Source organism: Mustela erminea, chromosome 10, assembly GCF_009829155.1.
Source record: "Mustela erminea isolate mMusErm1 chromosome 10, mMusErm1.Pri, whole genome shotgun sequence".
NCBI lineage: Eukaryota > Metazoa > Chordata > Mammalia > Carnivora > Mustelidae > Mustela > Mustela erminea.
Window position 1 is genome coordinate 108,936,831 of NC_045623.1, and position 16,999 is coordinate 108,953,829.

At 59.2% G+C, this 16,999-nt stretch overlaps 1 protein-coding gene across 1 annotated transcript in view; it reads left to right on the forward strand.

Moving 5' to 3' along the window:
- Positions 1 to 16,999, forward strand: part of CFAP74 (cilia and flagella associated protein 74) — a 74,620-nt gene that overhangs the window by 46,066 nt on the left and 11,555 nt on the right. The window contains exons 19-25 of the mRNA XM_032361539.1: positions 7,471 to 7,635; positions 8,731 to 8,893; positions 12,870 to 12,946; positions 13,420 to 13,542; positions 14,723 to 14,844; positions 16,326 to 16,454; positions 16,539 to 16,626. Coding sequence (XP_032217430.1) covers positions 7,471 to 7,635; positions 8,731 to 8,893; positions 12,870 to 12,946; positions 13,420 to 13,542; positions 14,723 to 14,844; positions 16,326 to 16,454; positions 16,539 to 16,626 — 867 coding nt within the window. The remainder of the gene's footprint in view (positions 1 to 7,470; positions 7,636 to 8,730; positions 8,894 to 12,869; positions 12,947 to 13,419; positions 13,543 to 14,722; positions 14,845 to 16,325; positions 16,455 to 16,538; positions 16,627 to 16,999) is intronic.

The following is a 16,999-nucleotide window of genomic DNA, read 5'->3' on the forward strand; positions in this document are numbered from 1 at the left end:
TTTCTCCCATTCTATAGGTTGCCCTTTCATTTTGTCTGCCTTTGCTGTGCAGAACTGATTCTTTTAAAAATCGTTTTATGTATTTTTAACTTTTATTACTGAGCTGTGGCTGGCAGACGAGGTCACATTAGTTTCAGGGGTAGGACATGATTCAGCAGTGTTCCATGCCTTGCTCAATGCTCGTCAGGATTTTTTTTTTAAAGATTTTATTTATTTATTTGACAGAGAGAGATCACAAGTAGGCGGAGAGGCAGGCAGAGAGAGGGGGGAAGCAGGCTCCCCACCGAGTGGAGAGCCTGATGAGGGGCTCGATCCCAGGACACCGGGATCATGACCTGAGCCGAAGGCAGAGGCTTACCCGTCTGAGCCACCCAGGCACCCCAGGATCTTTTTTTTAATTAAGAAAAATTTTGGGGCACCTGATTGGCTTAGTGGGTTGGGCCTCTGCCTTCGGCTCAGGTCATGGTCTCATGGTCTCAGGGTCCTGGGATCGAGCCCCGCATCGAGCTCTCTGCTCAGCGAGGAGTCTGCTTCCTCCTCTCTCTCTGCCTGCCTCTCTGCCTACTTGTGATCTCTCTCTGTCAAATAAATAAATAAAATAAATAAATAGAAAGATTTCAAACGTAAGGAAAAGCAGAAAAACAACAGAGGATGTCCGCACCCGGATCCCATCTGTGTTGACATTTACCGCGTTTGCTTGGTCGGTCTGTCTGTCTGTCTGTCTGTCTTCTGATCTGCTTGCACGTAAACCAGCAACATCATAACACTTAGAGAACTTCCACCGGTCTCTGGGATTAAGGGGGACATTCTCCCACAGAAACCGGCACCTCGTGGCCCCTCCTGAGTGCGGAGATCAGCACATCCCTGCAGTGATGCCGTGTAACCAGCCGTCCCCAAATGCAGTGGCTGATCGCAGCAGTAGGCATGTTGTCCCACGGTCATGGGTGTGCAGGCTGGGATTGGCCGGGCAGCCCCGTCCGGGCAGCAGTGTCCCTGGCAGGAGCTCCCCATGGGCACCGGGTGTGGCATGTAAGTCCATGGCTCTGTCGTGACGGGCAGGCACAGCCATCATGCTCTCCAGATCTCTCCCACCTTCCAGAAAGGAACTCTGTCCTCAGACAGCACTACCCACTGCTCCTACTCTGGCCCCAGCACCTCCTCGCCTTCTGTCTCTAGGGATCTGAACGCGCTCAGGGCCTAGGGAAGTGTGATGCCGCGGTAGGTGTCTCCTGTGACCGTCTGTGACTTTCTGTGACCTTCTGTGACTGACGGGAGTCAAGCACGTTGCCGCATGGGTCAGAGTGTCTGTCCCTGTCAAGGTGCACTGGTGCACAGGCCCAGCTTCCACCCCACTGGCCCTGGTTTCCTGTGCCCCTGTCTTCTTCTGGGTTCAGCTGATTGTTTTTAGAGTCAAATGTTTAAACTCCTTCCCATTCCCTTCCGTGTACATCCGTAGCTATTTCCCCAGCGGTTACCAAGGGATTACATTCCGCATCCCGAAGTCACAGCGGCTTCATGCCGCGGCACAGACGGTCCGCTCCCCACGGCTCGGCCCGCCCCTTCCAGGTGCGAATGTCACAGCACTACACCCTGTGACGGTGCGTCCAAGACCACAAGCTCACAGTGTTGTGACTGCATTAGTCTCTTAATTTATGTAGAAAACAAAACGTGGGTCTCAAACCAAAGCGACGGCAACATTAGCTTCTCGACCGATACCTGCTTAAAACAAACGCCGCCGCAGCAGCAGCGAATCAGTCTTCTAAATCTTGGAGAGAACAAAACCCACAGTGACAGCACCGGGACGAGAACACTGGCTTTCCCGTCGCCCGTGCGCTCGCCTTTACTGGGGCCTCCAGCGACGAGCTTGCTGGGTCTCTGTTTGGCCCCCAGGCTCCGGGCACATTTCCTGCAAGGCCCTCAGCTTTTGTTCGTCTGGAAATGTCTTGGTTTCTCTCACTTTGGAAAGACGGTTTTGCTGGAGAAGGGTTTTGGCTGACGGTGGTTCCCTTTTGGTCATTTACACACACTGGTCCACGGCCCTCTGGCCTCTGGGGCTTCTGAAATCTGGTGACCGTCGTGGTGTGGCCTCATGTACACTGGTGTCACCTCTCCCCTCTGTCTCAAAGGTCTGATTATAATGTGCCCCCGTGCTGGTCTCCTATTCCTGTCTCTCGTCACCCTCGGGCCCCTGGAGCCGTATTCCTCATCTCCTGCCGTCGGGCCCCCGTGACGCAGATGCCGGCCCACGGTCCCCGAGGCTCTGCCCGCTTCCTTTCAGACTCGACACCCCGTTGTCGTATCTTAGCGTCCTCTGAGACTTTCTCCAGCCGGCCGCTGGTGCTGAGGCCGAGACCAGTCTCCCGATAACGTGGCGACGGCCCACGCCCTCTCCGGAACCCAGCGCGACACTACCTGCCCCGTCCCCAGCGAGCGAGGCTGTCACCTCAGAGTTTTAGCAATGTCCATGCCTCCTGCCTGAAGCAGCCCCTTCCTTGGGCTGGACGAGGCTCCTGGGGCGCCGTGCTCCCCGGCCCCAGCACCTGGGCCCCCCACCCCCGGGGAAGGCCAGGACCGCCGTTTCTGTACGAAGCTGCTGGTTTCTCTGTTTCCCTCGCTCCCTAGCCTGTGCATAAGCGACAGACATCGCTTGCGAGGGCGGCAAGTCAGGTTCTCTTTCTTCCTGTTTCCTGGCGGGTTCATGGGTTCCGCGTGTTCCACATGCTTTCGTGGTTTAGTGTCCGTTCTTGGTGTCACTTTGCCCCCCGCCGTGGCCATGGCAGCCCCGGGCGCCTGCATCGGTTCACACACAGCGTGCTGCGGCCGGGCCGTGACAGCTCCGCCAGTGGCCGCCAAGCCTCATGGAGGCCGTGGGGAGCTGACGTTTGCGGGGGCCTCCCGCCTCCAGGATGGCCCCTGCTCCCCGGCTTGGAAGCAGCCCCCACACCGTGTGGACATGTGCCCCACGGCACAGGGCACACTATCTGCTGGGCAACGAGCCTCAGAAATAGCGAGTGTTGTGGGGGAGTCAAGCTTCAGACCCCGGACTCAGACATGGGAGAAGGCCGGGCACTGGGAAGCCCAGCTCCCCTGGAGGGCAAGGCCTCGGGTTCTTTTCTGGACGGACCTGGAAGCACTCATCTGCAGCCTGGCCCGTCTCCAAGTACATAGAAGTCCAGCCTCCCCCAGTCCAGTCCGCCCAGCTCGGGGTCCCCGTGTCCTCGGGGCTCTCTGCACTTTGGTCGTGAGGCCACCGGGGGGAGCTGCAGGGTCGAGGGTGCCCAGGACCGTCGCGATGTGGCGTGGTCAGGCAGGGACTGTTTCCGCGCCAGAGGTGAGGCGGCCCACAGGGAGCCCCTCCAGCCACCCGGCTTCATGGTGGACCTTCTGTCTCCCCCACACTCAGAACACACAGCCCCTGCCCAGGCAGCCGCCCAGGCCCACCCAGGCCCTGCCTCCCGCTCAGCACGTTGGGGGCGGCCCCTGCCTTCTGTCCAGACACGGCTTCTGGACGTCTGACGATCCATAACAGGAGACAGGTCACGTCATGTGCCCCCTAGTCCCTCCACACACGCACACCCACACATTCCACACACACCCTCACGCGGCCACACACGTGCACAGGCTGCTCTGTCTGGTCTCAGCAGCATCTGTCCTACAGGGGCACAGGGGAGAGGGGAGCTCCTGGGCTTCCAAACCTGGGGCCCAGAAAAGCCCCACAGGGAGGCAGCCTGCACACGACCTTCTTAGCCAGCGCCCAGACGGCCAGGAGCCTGTGGGCCCTGAGGGAGAGGGGACGTGTGCCCTGGAGGACATGCGCCCTCCCGGGAAGGAGGCGCCTACAGCACACTGATGTCACCAGGACGGCGGTGGCCTTGCCAGACCCTCTGAGCCCGAGCTTGTCCTCCTGACCCTGGAGACTCCCCCCCCAGCTTGGGTTTTTCTTAAATAACTTTATTGTTTAGAATAGTTTTAGCAGAAAAAATGCAGTCCTACAGCCAGTTTCCCTGTTAACGTGTTAGTGCAGCGCAGTTATCCAGGTTATTAACCAGGGGCGCCTGGGTGGCTCAGTGGGTTAAGCCTCTGCTTTTGGCTCGGGTCATGGTCTCGGGGTCCTGGGATCGAGCCCCACCATAGGGCTCTCTGCTCAGCAGGGAGCCTGCTTCCTCCTCTCTCTCTGCCTGCCTCTCTGCCTACTTGAGATCTCTGTCTGTCAAATAAATAAATAAAATCTTAAGAAAAAAGAAAAAGATCATTTACCAATATTGACGTATCGTCATTATCAGCTGACGAAGACACATTATTCAGATTTCCACAGATTTTACCTGATGTTCAGTTTCTGGGCATCACATCCTACATAACACGTTCCTTATGGCGGCTGCTTTGTGTGGGTCCTTGTGACTGTGACAGGTTTTTTTTTATTAACATATATTATTTGCTTCAGGGGTACGGGTCTGTGACTCATCAGGCTTACACAAGTCACAGCGCTCACCGTAGCACACGCCCTCCCCAGTGTCCATCACCCAGCCACCCCATCCCTCCCCCAGCACCTCAGTCTGTTTCCTGAGATTGAGAGTGTCGTGGTTTGTCTCCCTCTCCGCTGTCATCTTGTCTCATTTCTCTCTCCCGTCCCCTACGATCCTCTGTCTTTTCCTCAGCTTCCGCCATGTCAGCGCAAATGGCAAGATTTCATTTCTTTTGATGGCTGCATGGTATTCCAGTGTGTGTGTGTGTGTGTGTGTGTGTGTGTGCGCGCATACCACATCTTTACGCATTCAACTGTCGATGGACATCTAGGTTCTTTCCATAGTTTGGCTATTGTGGACATTGCTGCTATAAACATTCGGGTGCACGTGCCCCTTCGGATCACTACATTTGTATCTTTTTTTTTTTTAAGATTTTATTTATTTATCAGAGAGAGAGAGGGGGAGAGAGCGAGCACAGGCAGACAGAGTGGCAGGCAGAGACAGAGGGAGAAGCAGGCTCCCTGCGGAGCAAGGAGCCCGATGCGGGACTGGATCCCAGGACGCTGGGATCATGACCTGAGCCGAAGGCAGCTGCTTAACCAACTGAGCCACCCAGGGGTCCCAGTTTGTATCTTTTTTTTTTTTTAAGATTTTATTTACTTATTTGACAGAGAAAGAGAGAGATCCCAAGTAGGCAGAGAGGCAGGCAGAGAGAGGGAGGAAGCAGGCTCCCCGCTGAGCAGAGAGCCCGATGCGGGGCTCGATCCCAGGACCCTGGGATCATGACCTGAGCTGAAGGTAGAGGCTTTAACCCACTGAGCCACCCCGGCGCCCCACTACCTTTGTATCTTTAGGGTAAATACCCAGTAGTGTGATTGCTGGGTTGCAGGGTAGCTCTGTTTTCGACTTCTTGAGGACCCTCCATGCTGCTTTCCAGCTTGCACTCCCAGCAGCAGTGTAGGAGGCTCCCCTCTCTCTGGCTGTGACGGTTTCCGAGACTTTCTCTTTTTGGATGACCTTGGCAGTTTGGAATCAGTTACTGTGTAGAATGCTCCTCCAGTGGGACTTGTCTGAAGTCCATGGCTCAAGCGGCCCGACGTGGCGGGTTTCGGGAGCAGGACTGCAGGCTTCTGGCCTCATGACACGGAGGGCAGCACTACCACGTGCCTCCCAGCGCGACTCGCCCTTTGCCTGACTCGGTGCGGCCGCCGGGTCTCCTCCCCATGATGCTTCTCTGCTGCTGCCCTCCTGCCAGACTGTGCTCCCTGGGAGGACTCGAGGGGCGGGAGGCGCGCTCCGGCTCACGGAGGAGTGACTGGCCACGTGAATTATTTGGAATTCTTCCGTAACAGAGATTCATGTCTTCCACATTCATTATTTTATAAGATCACGTCTTTACTTTACTCTTTGAGTTAGAATCAGATACAGCTTCTCCGTTCCTGCCCACATGCTTCCTGGGAGCCACTCCGCCGTCCTCCATGTCCCTCTGATGCGTGGCTGTGACTGTGCGCAGAGCTCGCCTCGCGGCACGTCCTTTCTTAACAGAAAACGGGCCAGGCTCACCTGCGCACCTCCTGCCCCACGCCGGAGTGAGTCCTTTCTCCAGGTAGCCCCGCGCCGCAAGCTGGAGAGCGTCACTAGCAACCGGTCGCGGGGGTGCCTGGAGGCACAGTTGGTTAAGTTTCCGACTCTTGCTTTTGGCTCAGGTTGCGATCGCAGGGTTGTGAGATCAAGCCCCGCGTCCAACTCCGTGCCCGGTGCAGAACCTGCTTGCGACTCCCCCCCTCCCCGTTCACGTGCCCACACTCTCTCTCAATAAATAAATCAATCTTTTAAGATAGAGAGAAAGAGGGAAAGGAAAGAAGGGAGGAGGAGGGAGGAAAAGACAAAGAGAGGGGCCGGCCTGTTGCCCCAAACATGCACGCGGTCACTCCGCTCTAACGCAGTCCTCATGGACCATCCCGGCCTCTTCCCGGCTCGCCCGTGAACTCCGGCCCCACAGCGAGAGCGCGGCTCCCCACCCACCGCCCGTGCCCTGGTCATTCAGCCCAGCGCGAGTGCAGCGCGGACAGCAAGCCCTCCCCTGGAAACAGTGCTCCGGCCAGAGCCCCCACGCTCCACACCCGGGGCTGGGGCCTTCAGCCCACAGAACCCTCCCGCCCTGGACTGACTCAGCTCAGCACCTTCTCCCCACTCTCTAGTCAGGTCGTTTATTCAAACTGTGGCCGAGCGAGATTGTTTTGTGACATCCGCATTCCGTCCTGAGATTTCCTCGAACTCCCAAATGATGTATTTTTCAGTAGACTTTACTACTGAGAGCAGCTCTGGGTTCCCATCCAGCGTGAGGGGCAGCCGCCGAGATTTCCCATGTGCCCCTGCCCCCCCCCCGGTCCCCCTGCCGCCTGGCCCTTTGTTCCAGCGGCCGCGGGGCTCCGACGGGCTCCAGGGCCCGGGTCTACTGAGGGTCCCACACGGCTGTGCCTTCTGCGGTTTGGACAAAGCTCCAGCCACACGTCACCGCTGCGGTCACACGGAGCTGTCGCTGCGACCCCCGGTGCTCCGCCCACTCATTCCCCCCTCCCCCCAAACTGCCGGCCACCCCTGAGCTCTTGACTATCTCCTTAATTTTGACTTTTCCAGAATGCCATACAGTTGGAATCACCGTATGTACCCTTTCCAGGTTCGGTCCCTTAGTAACGTGCACTCGAGGTTTCCCCTCGAGGTTTCATGGCTTGATCGCTCATTTCTTTTTAGCTAACTTGACCTGTTAGGTTAGAGCTCAGGAGCTCCCAAATCACCATGATCAGTCCACAAACCGACAATTTCTAGGATGTGGACATTGTCCCTGGGGTGTGCAAGGGTCCCCGCGGAACCAGATCCAGGACTCGGCCTCACGCAGGAGGAAGGGGCCAGAGCCCTGGGGTCCCCTCGGGGCTGCAGGGCAGTAGGCAGGAGAGGAGAGTCTGTCGGGCACGGTCACCCTGGTCATCCCTGGGTCTTTCGGCAGCTGTCTCTTGACAAGGAGCTCATCGACTTTGGCAGCTATGTGGTGGGGGAGACCACATCCCGGACCATCACGCTGACCAACGCCGGGGGCTTGGGCACCAAGTTCAAATTTCTTCGGATGTCAGAGTCCTGTGAAATGGGCATCGCCCAGTCGGCCATGAAAATGGTGAGTGTGTTGCCTATAGTTAGCCGTGGCTCCTCAGGCAGGGGCGGGGTGTGATGCCTCCCCCCACCCAAGACAGTCCTGTGAGTATGAAACAGTGGTGGTGGGAAGGAGCCTGTCAACACAGGGCTGGGTGGTACTGTCTGGCAAAGTGGGAAAAATTGGCTCCGGCCACCTGGGGCTGCCTGTCAGGTCCAGTGGCAACTGGACCCTGACCCCTCTCGAGTGTGTGGTGACTGATGGGGCAATGGCCAAGAGCTCCAAGCCTGAGAGCCACAGGGGACCCACCTTTCTCCCGATGTTCCTGTGAAGTCCCTGCTTGGGACAGGCCAACCAAGAGGACATGGCAAACCCTGCCCACTCCTATACATTTTCCAAAGTCATGGTGAGCCACGGTCTTTCCATGGGAAGGCCGTGCGGACATGCTGCTGAGAGCATAGACACGACCCCAGAGCACCACAGGCGGGACCCCATCTGTGGAAACCACTTCCGTCATACCTGTGGGCACTGGGAGGTCTTTCAGGGATGGGTGAGAGGGACTCCCTCCGAGAAGCACTGAGCCACCTTACGCTTTGGGTCCAGTAGCCCAGGGGTCTCCCAGAGGCCCCAGATGTGTCTCCCGCAGGGAGGGCCAGGACCAGTGGGGTAGGGACAGAGGTGGGGAGGGCTGGGGTGTGAACCCGGAGCAGAGCCAGGAGAATGGTGGGTGAGGAGGCAGGCACAGGCTGGGTCGGCTTTCGGGCCTGCAGGTCTCTGGGCCGAGAGTACGGAGCAGCAGCCCCACGTGGGGAGACAAACCGGGTGTCCCAGGAAAGGAGGCAGGGTGTCAGCGTGGAGAGAGACCGTGGGACGGGCATGCTGGAGGACCCAAGACCCGGCATCAGTGCCTGTGGAGGAGCAAGGAGCCAGCCTGGACTAGAGATGGGCGGTGGGGCCCCGCGCCCCTGGGCTGCGGTGCTCTGCACGCCTGGCTCAGGAGAGAGGCAGGAGGACCGTGGCCAGGCTCCCCACGTGGCCCTGCTGGCAACAGGGCTCCGGGCAGTGGAGAGGGAAAGGCAAATGGGAAGCGGCCGGTCAGAGCGTCACGTCCCTTTCTAGAGCAGCGCGTTCACAGACGAAGATACAAGTTTCTACGATAAAATCATCACCGGCGTTTCTGAGCAACAGACGGAGGGCAACGAGCCCTCCCCCGCAGACATGCCAAGCCCGAAGGAGTCTGGGAAGCTGGACAGCAAGGAACCGGAAGAGGGGCGCCCCACGGGTGAGCTGGGCACGGGGGGGGCAGGCACCTGCTGCCTCCTGGGGGCTCTGACCGGAGCCCATGTGGTGCCAGAGGGCTGGACTGTGCGGTGTTTCTCTAGGACTTGGTTGTTAAGTGATGGTAAATAAGGAAATATATACATTCGGATAAATGCGGGCTGTGGAGGGGAGTGAAATTTGCAGTCACAGGTACGCTAGATGAATATTTAAAGGAACTCCCAGTGTTGGACGTCCGGGCCGGCCACAGGAGGCTCGGGGGTCCTTGTTGGGACAGTGGAGGAGCCCGCCCCAGGGGTGCAGCCACTGGACAGAGCAGAGGGGCCGGGGAGGGAGGAAGACTGGCTCCACTGACAGGGTCAGGGACACCCCGCTGTCTAGGACCCCCGGCCCTGCCCGTCCAGAACAGTATGAGGTGAGGAGTGTCCACAGAGGAGTCCCCGCCAACGGCCCCAGCCCCCGCAGGACAAGGAATGCCCTGCAGGCCCAGCCTCGCCCCGACGGCTGGTGGCCGTGTTCCCGTCACCTCCCTGCCTCCCTGGACAGTTCCCCTTCCACGCACGCGCACGAAGGCGGATTTCTCGTGTCAGCCTCACGGGGACAGAGCCTGGAGGACTCCCGTGGCTCACGCCGCCGTGGCAGCGGGTCCTCCGTGTCCACCACCGTGCGGCGTCCACACCCGTAGCCACCGTAGGTCACAGGCCCGCGGCCCCCAGGCACGAGTGGGGCTTCGGGGTGTGTCCACTGTGCCGCCGGCCACGGCGGTCCCTGCGAGTGCGCGCAGGCCCGCTGCGCCCCGCGGCCTCCCTCCCCTTGCTCCGGGCGAGACCTTCTCCCACACGCTGGTGTCCGTTCAGGTCCCCGCCGGCCGCGTCCGGGACCGAGCTGCCCGGCAGAGCCGCACCCGCCACATCTGTGGGAGTCGACGGCCGATTCGAAAATTCCTGTGGGTACCCAGAGCACCTACAGCACCCAAAAGAGTTGTGATAAAGACTGAAAGACTTGGAAGGCTCAGACTACCTGATTCCAGCACCTCCTCTAAAGCTACAGGGACGAGACCGTGTGCTCTGTGGCTGCAGAGGGAGCGACACGGAGACTCGAAGGGACAGAGCCGAGTCCAGCAGTGGGCCTGCACGCGTACGGCCGGCCCAGCTTCCCTAGAGATGCAAAGGTCACTCCTGGGAGAAAGAAAAACTGTCTTCCACAAATGAGACCTTAATTAGATAAACATACGCCCCCCAATGAACCTGCACCCATTCCTCCCGCTGTAAACAGAAACTGCTCAAAATAAATCATTGACCTAAATGTAAAATATGAAACTTCTAAAGCAGAACATATGAGAAAATCAGTGTAATGGTGTGTTGGGCAAAGATTTCTTAGATCTGACCTCAAAAGTGCGATCCATTTTTTAAAAAATCACCACCTACTTTGGGAGGCAGCAAAAGCAGTTCTAAGAAGGAAGTTTGGAGCCCCCGAGGCCTCCTGAAGCAAGCGTCTCAAACAGCCAGAAGTTACACCTAACGGAGCTAGGAAAAGGAGAACGAAGCCCAAACCCAGCAAAAGGAAAAAATAATAAAGATCAGAACAGAAGTAGATCAAACTAAAAAACAAAAACTAAAAAAGCAAACCGTAGAATAGGTCAATGAAGCCAGGAGTTGGTTCTTTCAAAAGATGACCAAAACTGAGAAACCTCCAGCCAGAGGAGAGAGAGAGAGACGACCCAAACGGATGAAACCCCAGGGAGGGAGGAGAAACAACACCCACCGCCGCAGGAACTCAAGCAGCTGCCGCAGACGGCACGAACACCTGTGCGCCACGGTGCCAGGGCTCGGTGGGTGCCGCTTCTGCCTTTGGCTCGGGTCACGAGCCCGGGGTCCTGGGGTCGAGTCCCGCGTCAGGCTCCCTGCTCTGTGGGATCTGCTTCCCCCTCTCCCTCTACCCCTGCTCCTTACCTGATCTCTCTCTCTCAGATAAATAAATAAAATCTTTTTTAAAAAAAGAAAGAGGGGCACCTGGGTAGCTCCGTGGGTTAAAGCCTCTGCCTTCGGCTCCCGTCATGATCTCAGGGTCCTGGGATCGAGCCCCGCATCGGGCTCTCTGCTCAGCGGGGAGCCTGCTTCCTCCTCTTTCTCTGCTGCCTGCCTCTCTGCCTGCTTGTGATCTCTGTCTGTCAAATAAATAAATAAATAAATAAATAAATAAATAAAGGAAAGAAAGTCAAAATAAGAAAAATAAGAAAAAAAAGTCAAAAATAGAGCTACCCTATGAGCCAGCAATGTCAGTACCAGGCACTTACCAAAGAATACAAAGATACTACCTCGCGCGGCCCTATGTGGACATTATCTCCACGAGCCAAACTGCGGAACTCGCCACAGCAGCCTGAGCGGACAGACGAGGACGTGGTGCAGACAACGGACTCGAACGCAGCCACGTCTCGGCCTCGCAAGGACGCGGCTGGAGCTAGAGAGTTTTGTGCTGAGCAAAATGAGTCAGAGACAGACACCGTGTCACCCCCCACAGGTGAGATTTAAGGGGGAAACGAGCAAAGGAGAAAAAGAGAGGCGAACCCAGAATCAGACTCGACCACAGAGAACACACGTCGGTCACGTCGGTCACGGGCGGGAGGAGGAGCCGGGGCCGGGGACGAGGGGCGCGGCTGAGGGAGTCCGCGTCTCACGATGGAAAAACTGAAGGAAATGATAAAGTAAAAAGGAAAGTTACAACCCGGACTTCGTTAAAACTGAAAACACCTGCCCTTCTGACAAGAGTTGCTAAGAGAACGCAGGGCGAGACTTTGCCTCAGAAACACCAGCGAATGACGCGTCTGCTGAGGAGCCCGCCCGACGTCCGCAAAGAATTTCCACAGTTCAGTGAGAAAACAAATGACCCAGTTTAAAAATGGGCAGGAAGGGCGCCTGGGTGGCTCAGCCAGTTAAGCGTCCTCTTGGTTTGGGCTCCGGTCATGACCTCAGGTCTGAAACAGACAAGGACATAAACATGAAGATGGGGACAGCCCACGGCCCCTCCCCACCAGGTGACGGCTGTGGCTGCTGAGTGCGGTGACAGTCTGCCAAGTTGGGGGCGCCCAGACCAACCCCAGACCCCGGAAAGGGTGCGCACGCCCCTGCCGGTGAATCGTCCAGCCCCGCCGGGCACACGTGTGTCGGGGCAGGCCTGGGGCAGGCCGCCGGAGGGCACCCGGGATCTCCGCGGTGGCCAGCCCGGCAGCCCGGGCACGGGACTAGGAAAGGTGCTGACCTTCACCTCTCCTGTCACATTGTGTCACAAGCAAAATCCGCAGAAAGACCTTCTCGGACGAGAGGAATCGGCATCTGCGTTCAGGGCCCTTCCTGACAAATAGCCACGGGGCAGGTCAGCAGGCGCGGGCCACCAGCGGGGGACATGCCGGCGGCACAGGCACGGGCCGTGCTAAGTAGCGGGGACTCGGCTGGGACACTCGGAAGGCGGTGTCAGGCCTGGGTCCCTCTGCTCCACAGGCCCCCAGAAGCGTCCCCGTCCCCAGGCCGTCCTCCGGCGCCTCTTCCCTCCCTCGGCCCAGCGCTCCTCTCTGCTGGGCCTTCTGGTTTCCTCCTCTGACCACACCACCCTCGGAGCCCACTCTCTAGTCCCCCGACCCCCGAAGGGCTGGCTCCTTCCAGCTCCTCTGGCTCCGGCACTCCGAGCCCTGCACCCCACCGGCCACACACAGCCAGCTCCTCACCAACCTCTCCTCCCCCGGCCTCGGCAACCCCCCTCCCGCCCCCAGTCTCCAGCTCCGGAGGCCTTGGTGCCCTGTCGTCCGCCTGAGAAGCCCCTCCCCGCTCTGCCCCTCCTGTGCCACTGAGTCATTCTTTGCAGAGCGGGGCTGGAGCGAGGGAGCTGGCTGGGTAGCTGTTGCGCCCGGAGGAGGAGGGCCCAGATCCCCTGGGCCCCCTGGGCTGCCCAGCCAGCCCTCTCATCTGGACCTCCTTCTGTTCCAGAATCCGAGGGAATGACCGTGACCACTGTCGTGACCATACCCCACAACGAGGAGCCGACAGAGATCTCGCTGGGAGAGGTGAGCAAGGCCTGCTGCCCCACAGGCCACCTTCCTGCAGGCATGCCCTCCTGACAGGCTGCCCCCTCCCCCGGGGAAGACCCTTCCACTTGACCAGGGCTGGATGAGGCTCGTCTGGCCTCTCAGTCTCTGGGCAGCCGGCACGGTCAGCCAGCCTGCGGCCACCCCCATCCCAAGAAGGGACTGGGCAGGACCGGCAGCAGAGTGTCCACTGCGAGAAGACACGGGCGGGCCTGGAGCATGGAGTGTGTGTGTGCGTGCGTGTGGTCGCGCGTGTGCACGGGGCCCAGGTCATGGAGAGGACAAGCACACAGGCGGGGTTCTGCTGTGATGCTGGGCAGTAAGTCCTCGAAGGGCAGGCCCAGTCCACCCAAGGACACTCACTGTGGTGGTGGTGATGCGGCCCCGGGGTGAGGACGGGGGAGGCTCCTTGACAGAAACGGGAAGACCGACTGGCCTCTCTTCCCGTGCAGGACACAGAGGGGGAGATCGGCCCCTTCAGCTCTGTCAAAGTGCCGGTCACCTTCACGCCCGTCATTCCAGGAGAGGTCCAGACCAAGTTCAAGGTTGTGTTCAAGAATCAGCAGTGCCCGACCGTGAGTACCCCACCGCGGCACGGCACGGCCCTGGGGTCCCTGCCCCTCTGGACTCCCCCCACCGCACCCCCGTGAGGACACTGAGTGCGCTGCCCACGCCTGGACAGCCAGTCGGTGGCCCGGATGGTCGGCTCCACAGCTGAGACACACACGTGCACGCGAACACGCCTGAGCACACACGTCCATGCGCACCTGTGCGGAGCCCCTGCCCTCAGTCCCTAGAAATGCCTCTTCTACTCCAAGTACTTGCAGTCTTGACTTGCCGATCTGTTCCCTTACTGAAGGTCTGTTAGGTCTTGCTCAGAGACCGTGATCTGTCCACTCTGTCATCGTTTGATTTGTTGCTACGTTTGTTGTGACCAAAGGCCCAACTGAGTTTATCGACGTGACATGTGCATGTGTGTGTCGGAGCTGTAAGCAGATTCCCGACCTGGGGGGTCACACCGGTCACGCCCTCCGTGCCTTCCCGGCCCTGAGACCACAGACACGTTCTGTCTTTAACCCGCGATCGTCTTGTCTGTGCCGCAGGGACCCTGTGGCCTAGGGTCTGCCAGCTGGGGTGTTCGAACTCTCACAAGCCCCATCCTGTGGGCCGGCGGCCCCCTCCCCGGGCCGGGGGTCCTGGAGGAAGGTGTGTGGAGGCCTTGGCTCACCACCATCACCCCAGGATATTGCCTCCCCTGCTGGGCGTCTGCCCGGCCTGGGAGGGGTTGTTGGGCACAGGCTGTCCCTGCGGGACCCCCACAGACGACCAAACGTCCTGAGACCCAGGACTCGGGGTCTGGCTGGGAGGAGCTTGTTGCTGCGGAGGGGAGAGAAGTGCTTCCCTCTGTCCCTGGGCAGACCGAGACCCCTGAGCCTCCACCTACGTTGTGTGTCTGGGAGATCATTATTCTGTAATGAAAGGGTTTGTTTAAGCAGCTGAAAGCGCCGACCATCAGGAAGCTCTGTGATGGGTGCATGACAACACACTATGCTAGTCTATCTTCTTATGTTTGAACGTTTTGATAATAAGAAGGATTGTTTAAAGTATATCATGTGAAAACTGCCACAGAACTCCAACACATGGCCAGTTTAACAAGTACCTTCCGACACTTGTTAAGTCCTAAAACTCTGCGGCTGGGCGTCACCCGTTGGCCAACGGAGGTGTGTGTCACTGACTTTGCACCTTCAAACTCAGTTGTATTTCAGAGTCATGGGCGTCGCTATTGACGTGCCGGTCTGGGTACCGAAGCCCAATGTGGACCTGAAGATTTGTATGTACGACCGGCTGTACCAGGACTCCATCCTCGTGCATACTCGGTGAGCGCTGCGGGCAGTGGAGCCCCGACCACTGCGCCATTCGGCCAGACCTCCCGCTGGGTCGACCCTCATGGTCATTGTGGTGGGAGGCACAGCAGGGCCAGAGTCAGACGCAGAGGGAGTCAGAGAGGAAGACGAGGCCCGGCCATGGCCAGGGAGGCAGTACCTCTAGACCCGGGGAAGGGCCAGAGCCCCAGAAGGAGGCAGCCCTGGCCGCAGCTGGACCTTAGCCAGAGGGACCCATGTCTGGTTCTGACCTCCAAAACTCCAGGAGAATAAGTCTGTGTTGTTCCAAGCCCCTGGGTCTATGGTGAGCGGCTCCAGCAAGAAAGGGACGCCCCACACACACACAGACAGCCGCCCGCCCCCCCACACACACCCTTGTCCTTGGCACCTCATGGACACAGACAGGAAAACCAGGAGCACAGCCATGAGAGGAAAAGCAGACGGAGCCCCAAGGAAAGAAGCAAGTTTCTCTCTAGGGGGTCTTGCAAAGGCGTCCAGACACAGGACCAGTCATTTCTAAAAGCTTGTTACTGACATATAGCTTAGATGGAGAAAAGTGGGCAAAGGCCGTGGTTAGCTCTTAGGCAACTGTCATTCCCCAAATAGGCCTGGTGCCGGTACCTGCTGATGCCAGGCCCCCGGGTTTCGCGAGCCCTGCCTCCAGCACAGACCCGGCTCGTAGGTGTGGAAGTCCCGCAGACTTCCTCCGTGACCCTGCATCTGTGGGGGGACATGCCTGTCCCTTGCCAGGACCACAAACATCGGGGACTCGGGAGGGGCCCCGTGGACTTGTTTGGGAAACTAGGGTGAGCGGCCTCTGCCAGTTTATCTCAGGGCGGTTGGTGCAGCTGCTTTTGGGGGCAGGGGCAGCCGCAGGCCTAGGGGACAAACAAAGATCCCCGCTGCACACCCGTGGGGGCGTGTGTCCGTGACAGTCAGCCAGGTCACTTGGTTTGCAGGAGACTCAAAGGCAGGCAGGGGTGTGGGGACACTTCATGGTAGGCAAAGGGAAGGTTCCAGGTGAGCCCAGACGGGGCCCAGCGAGCAAGAGGCCCTGACTAGAAGCAGACACCCCATGCACCCGACACCTCTGGCTGCTTCAGAGTTGGAGGAGGGGGCAGAGCCAGGGGAAGCGGCCTCAGGCCCATCCCCAACCTTCTCCTGGGCAGGAGTATGGCAGAGCCCCACAGCCAGGGGTACCCGCCCCCCAGGCCCACACCCCTCCAGGTCCTCGCACTGGGTGTGCCTGTCCCGCAAAGTTCTGGCCAGAAAACACTCCGGCCTCTGAGAATTGACTAGGGCCGTACTTCCATGGCGGGCTTTCTGTTCGTAGGAACTCCTCCTTCCCAGGAAACCATCCCTTAGCACGCCGGGCTGTGCACCTGCACCCGTGGGCGTCCAGGGTGCGCGAGGGGTGTCAGTCCCGTGGGTGCAGACCCTCAGCGTTGCCGCCCGGTGTCCCCGGTGTCCCGCAGGTCGAAAGCGGCACTGCGTCTGAAGTTCGAAGTGTGCAGGGAGCTGCGGGAGCACATGGAGCTCCTGCCAGAGACGGGCTACATCCAGGCCCAGTCCTGCTACGCCGTGCAGCTCAAGTTCCTGCCGCGGTGAGCGCCCGGGGAGCCCGCCGTGGGCAGCTCGCAGGTCAGTGCCCCTGTCCTTCTCCAAGCTGAGTGTGTCCTCTCTTCCAGACTCTCCCTCCCAGAAGACGCAGGGAAGTATTTTGACAAGGAAAGCAGAGTCCTAGAGGCCCCGATGACAATCCGGGTGGCTGACCAGGTCTGTGTGGGACACTCCCCGGGAATGCTGGGCACTCACGCGGAGGCAGGGCCCTGGCGGGTTCCCGGCCCAGCAGCCCCTACACGGCGACCGTGAAGGCCGGGTGTCTGTGGCTCAGGAGAGACCCGTGAGGGCTGCGCGGGGCCGGCAGGGCGTCCTCCCGTCACCGGAACCCACACGCGCCCACGTGTACACTCACAGGGAGCGCGCGTGTGTATACGCACGTGCGCTCGTGCACCCCCACCCCCCGCCCACCCAGGGCCCTCCCCTCCTCTCTGGTACCTGCTTCCGAAGTCATGGACGACGGGCAAGTGGCCTTTCCCAAAGCCAGTCTTGTGTCTGGCCCAACGCTTCTGCCTCTCTCGTGTGTGGA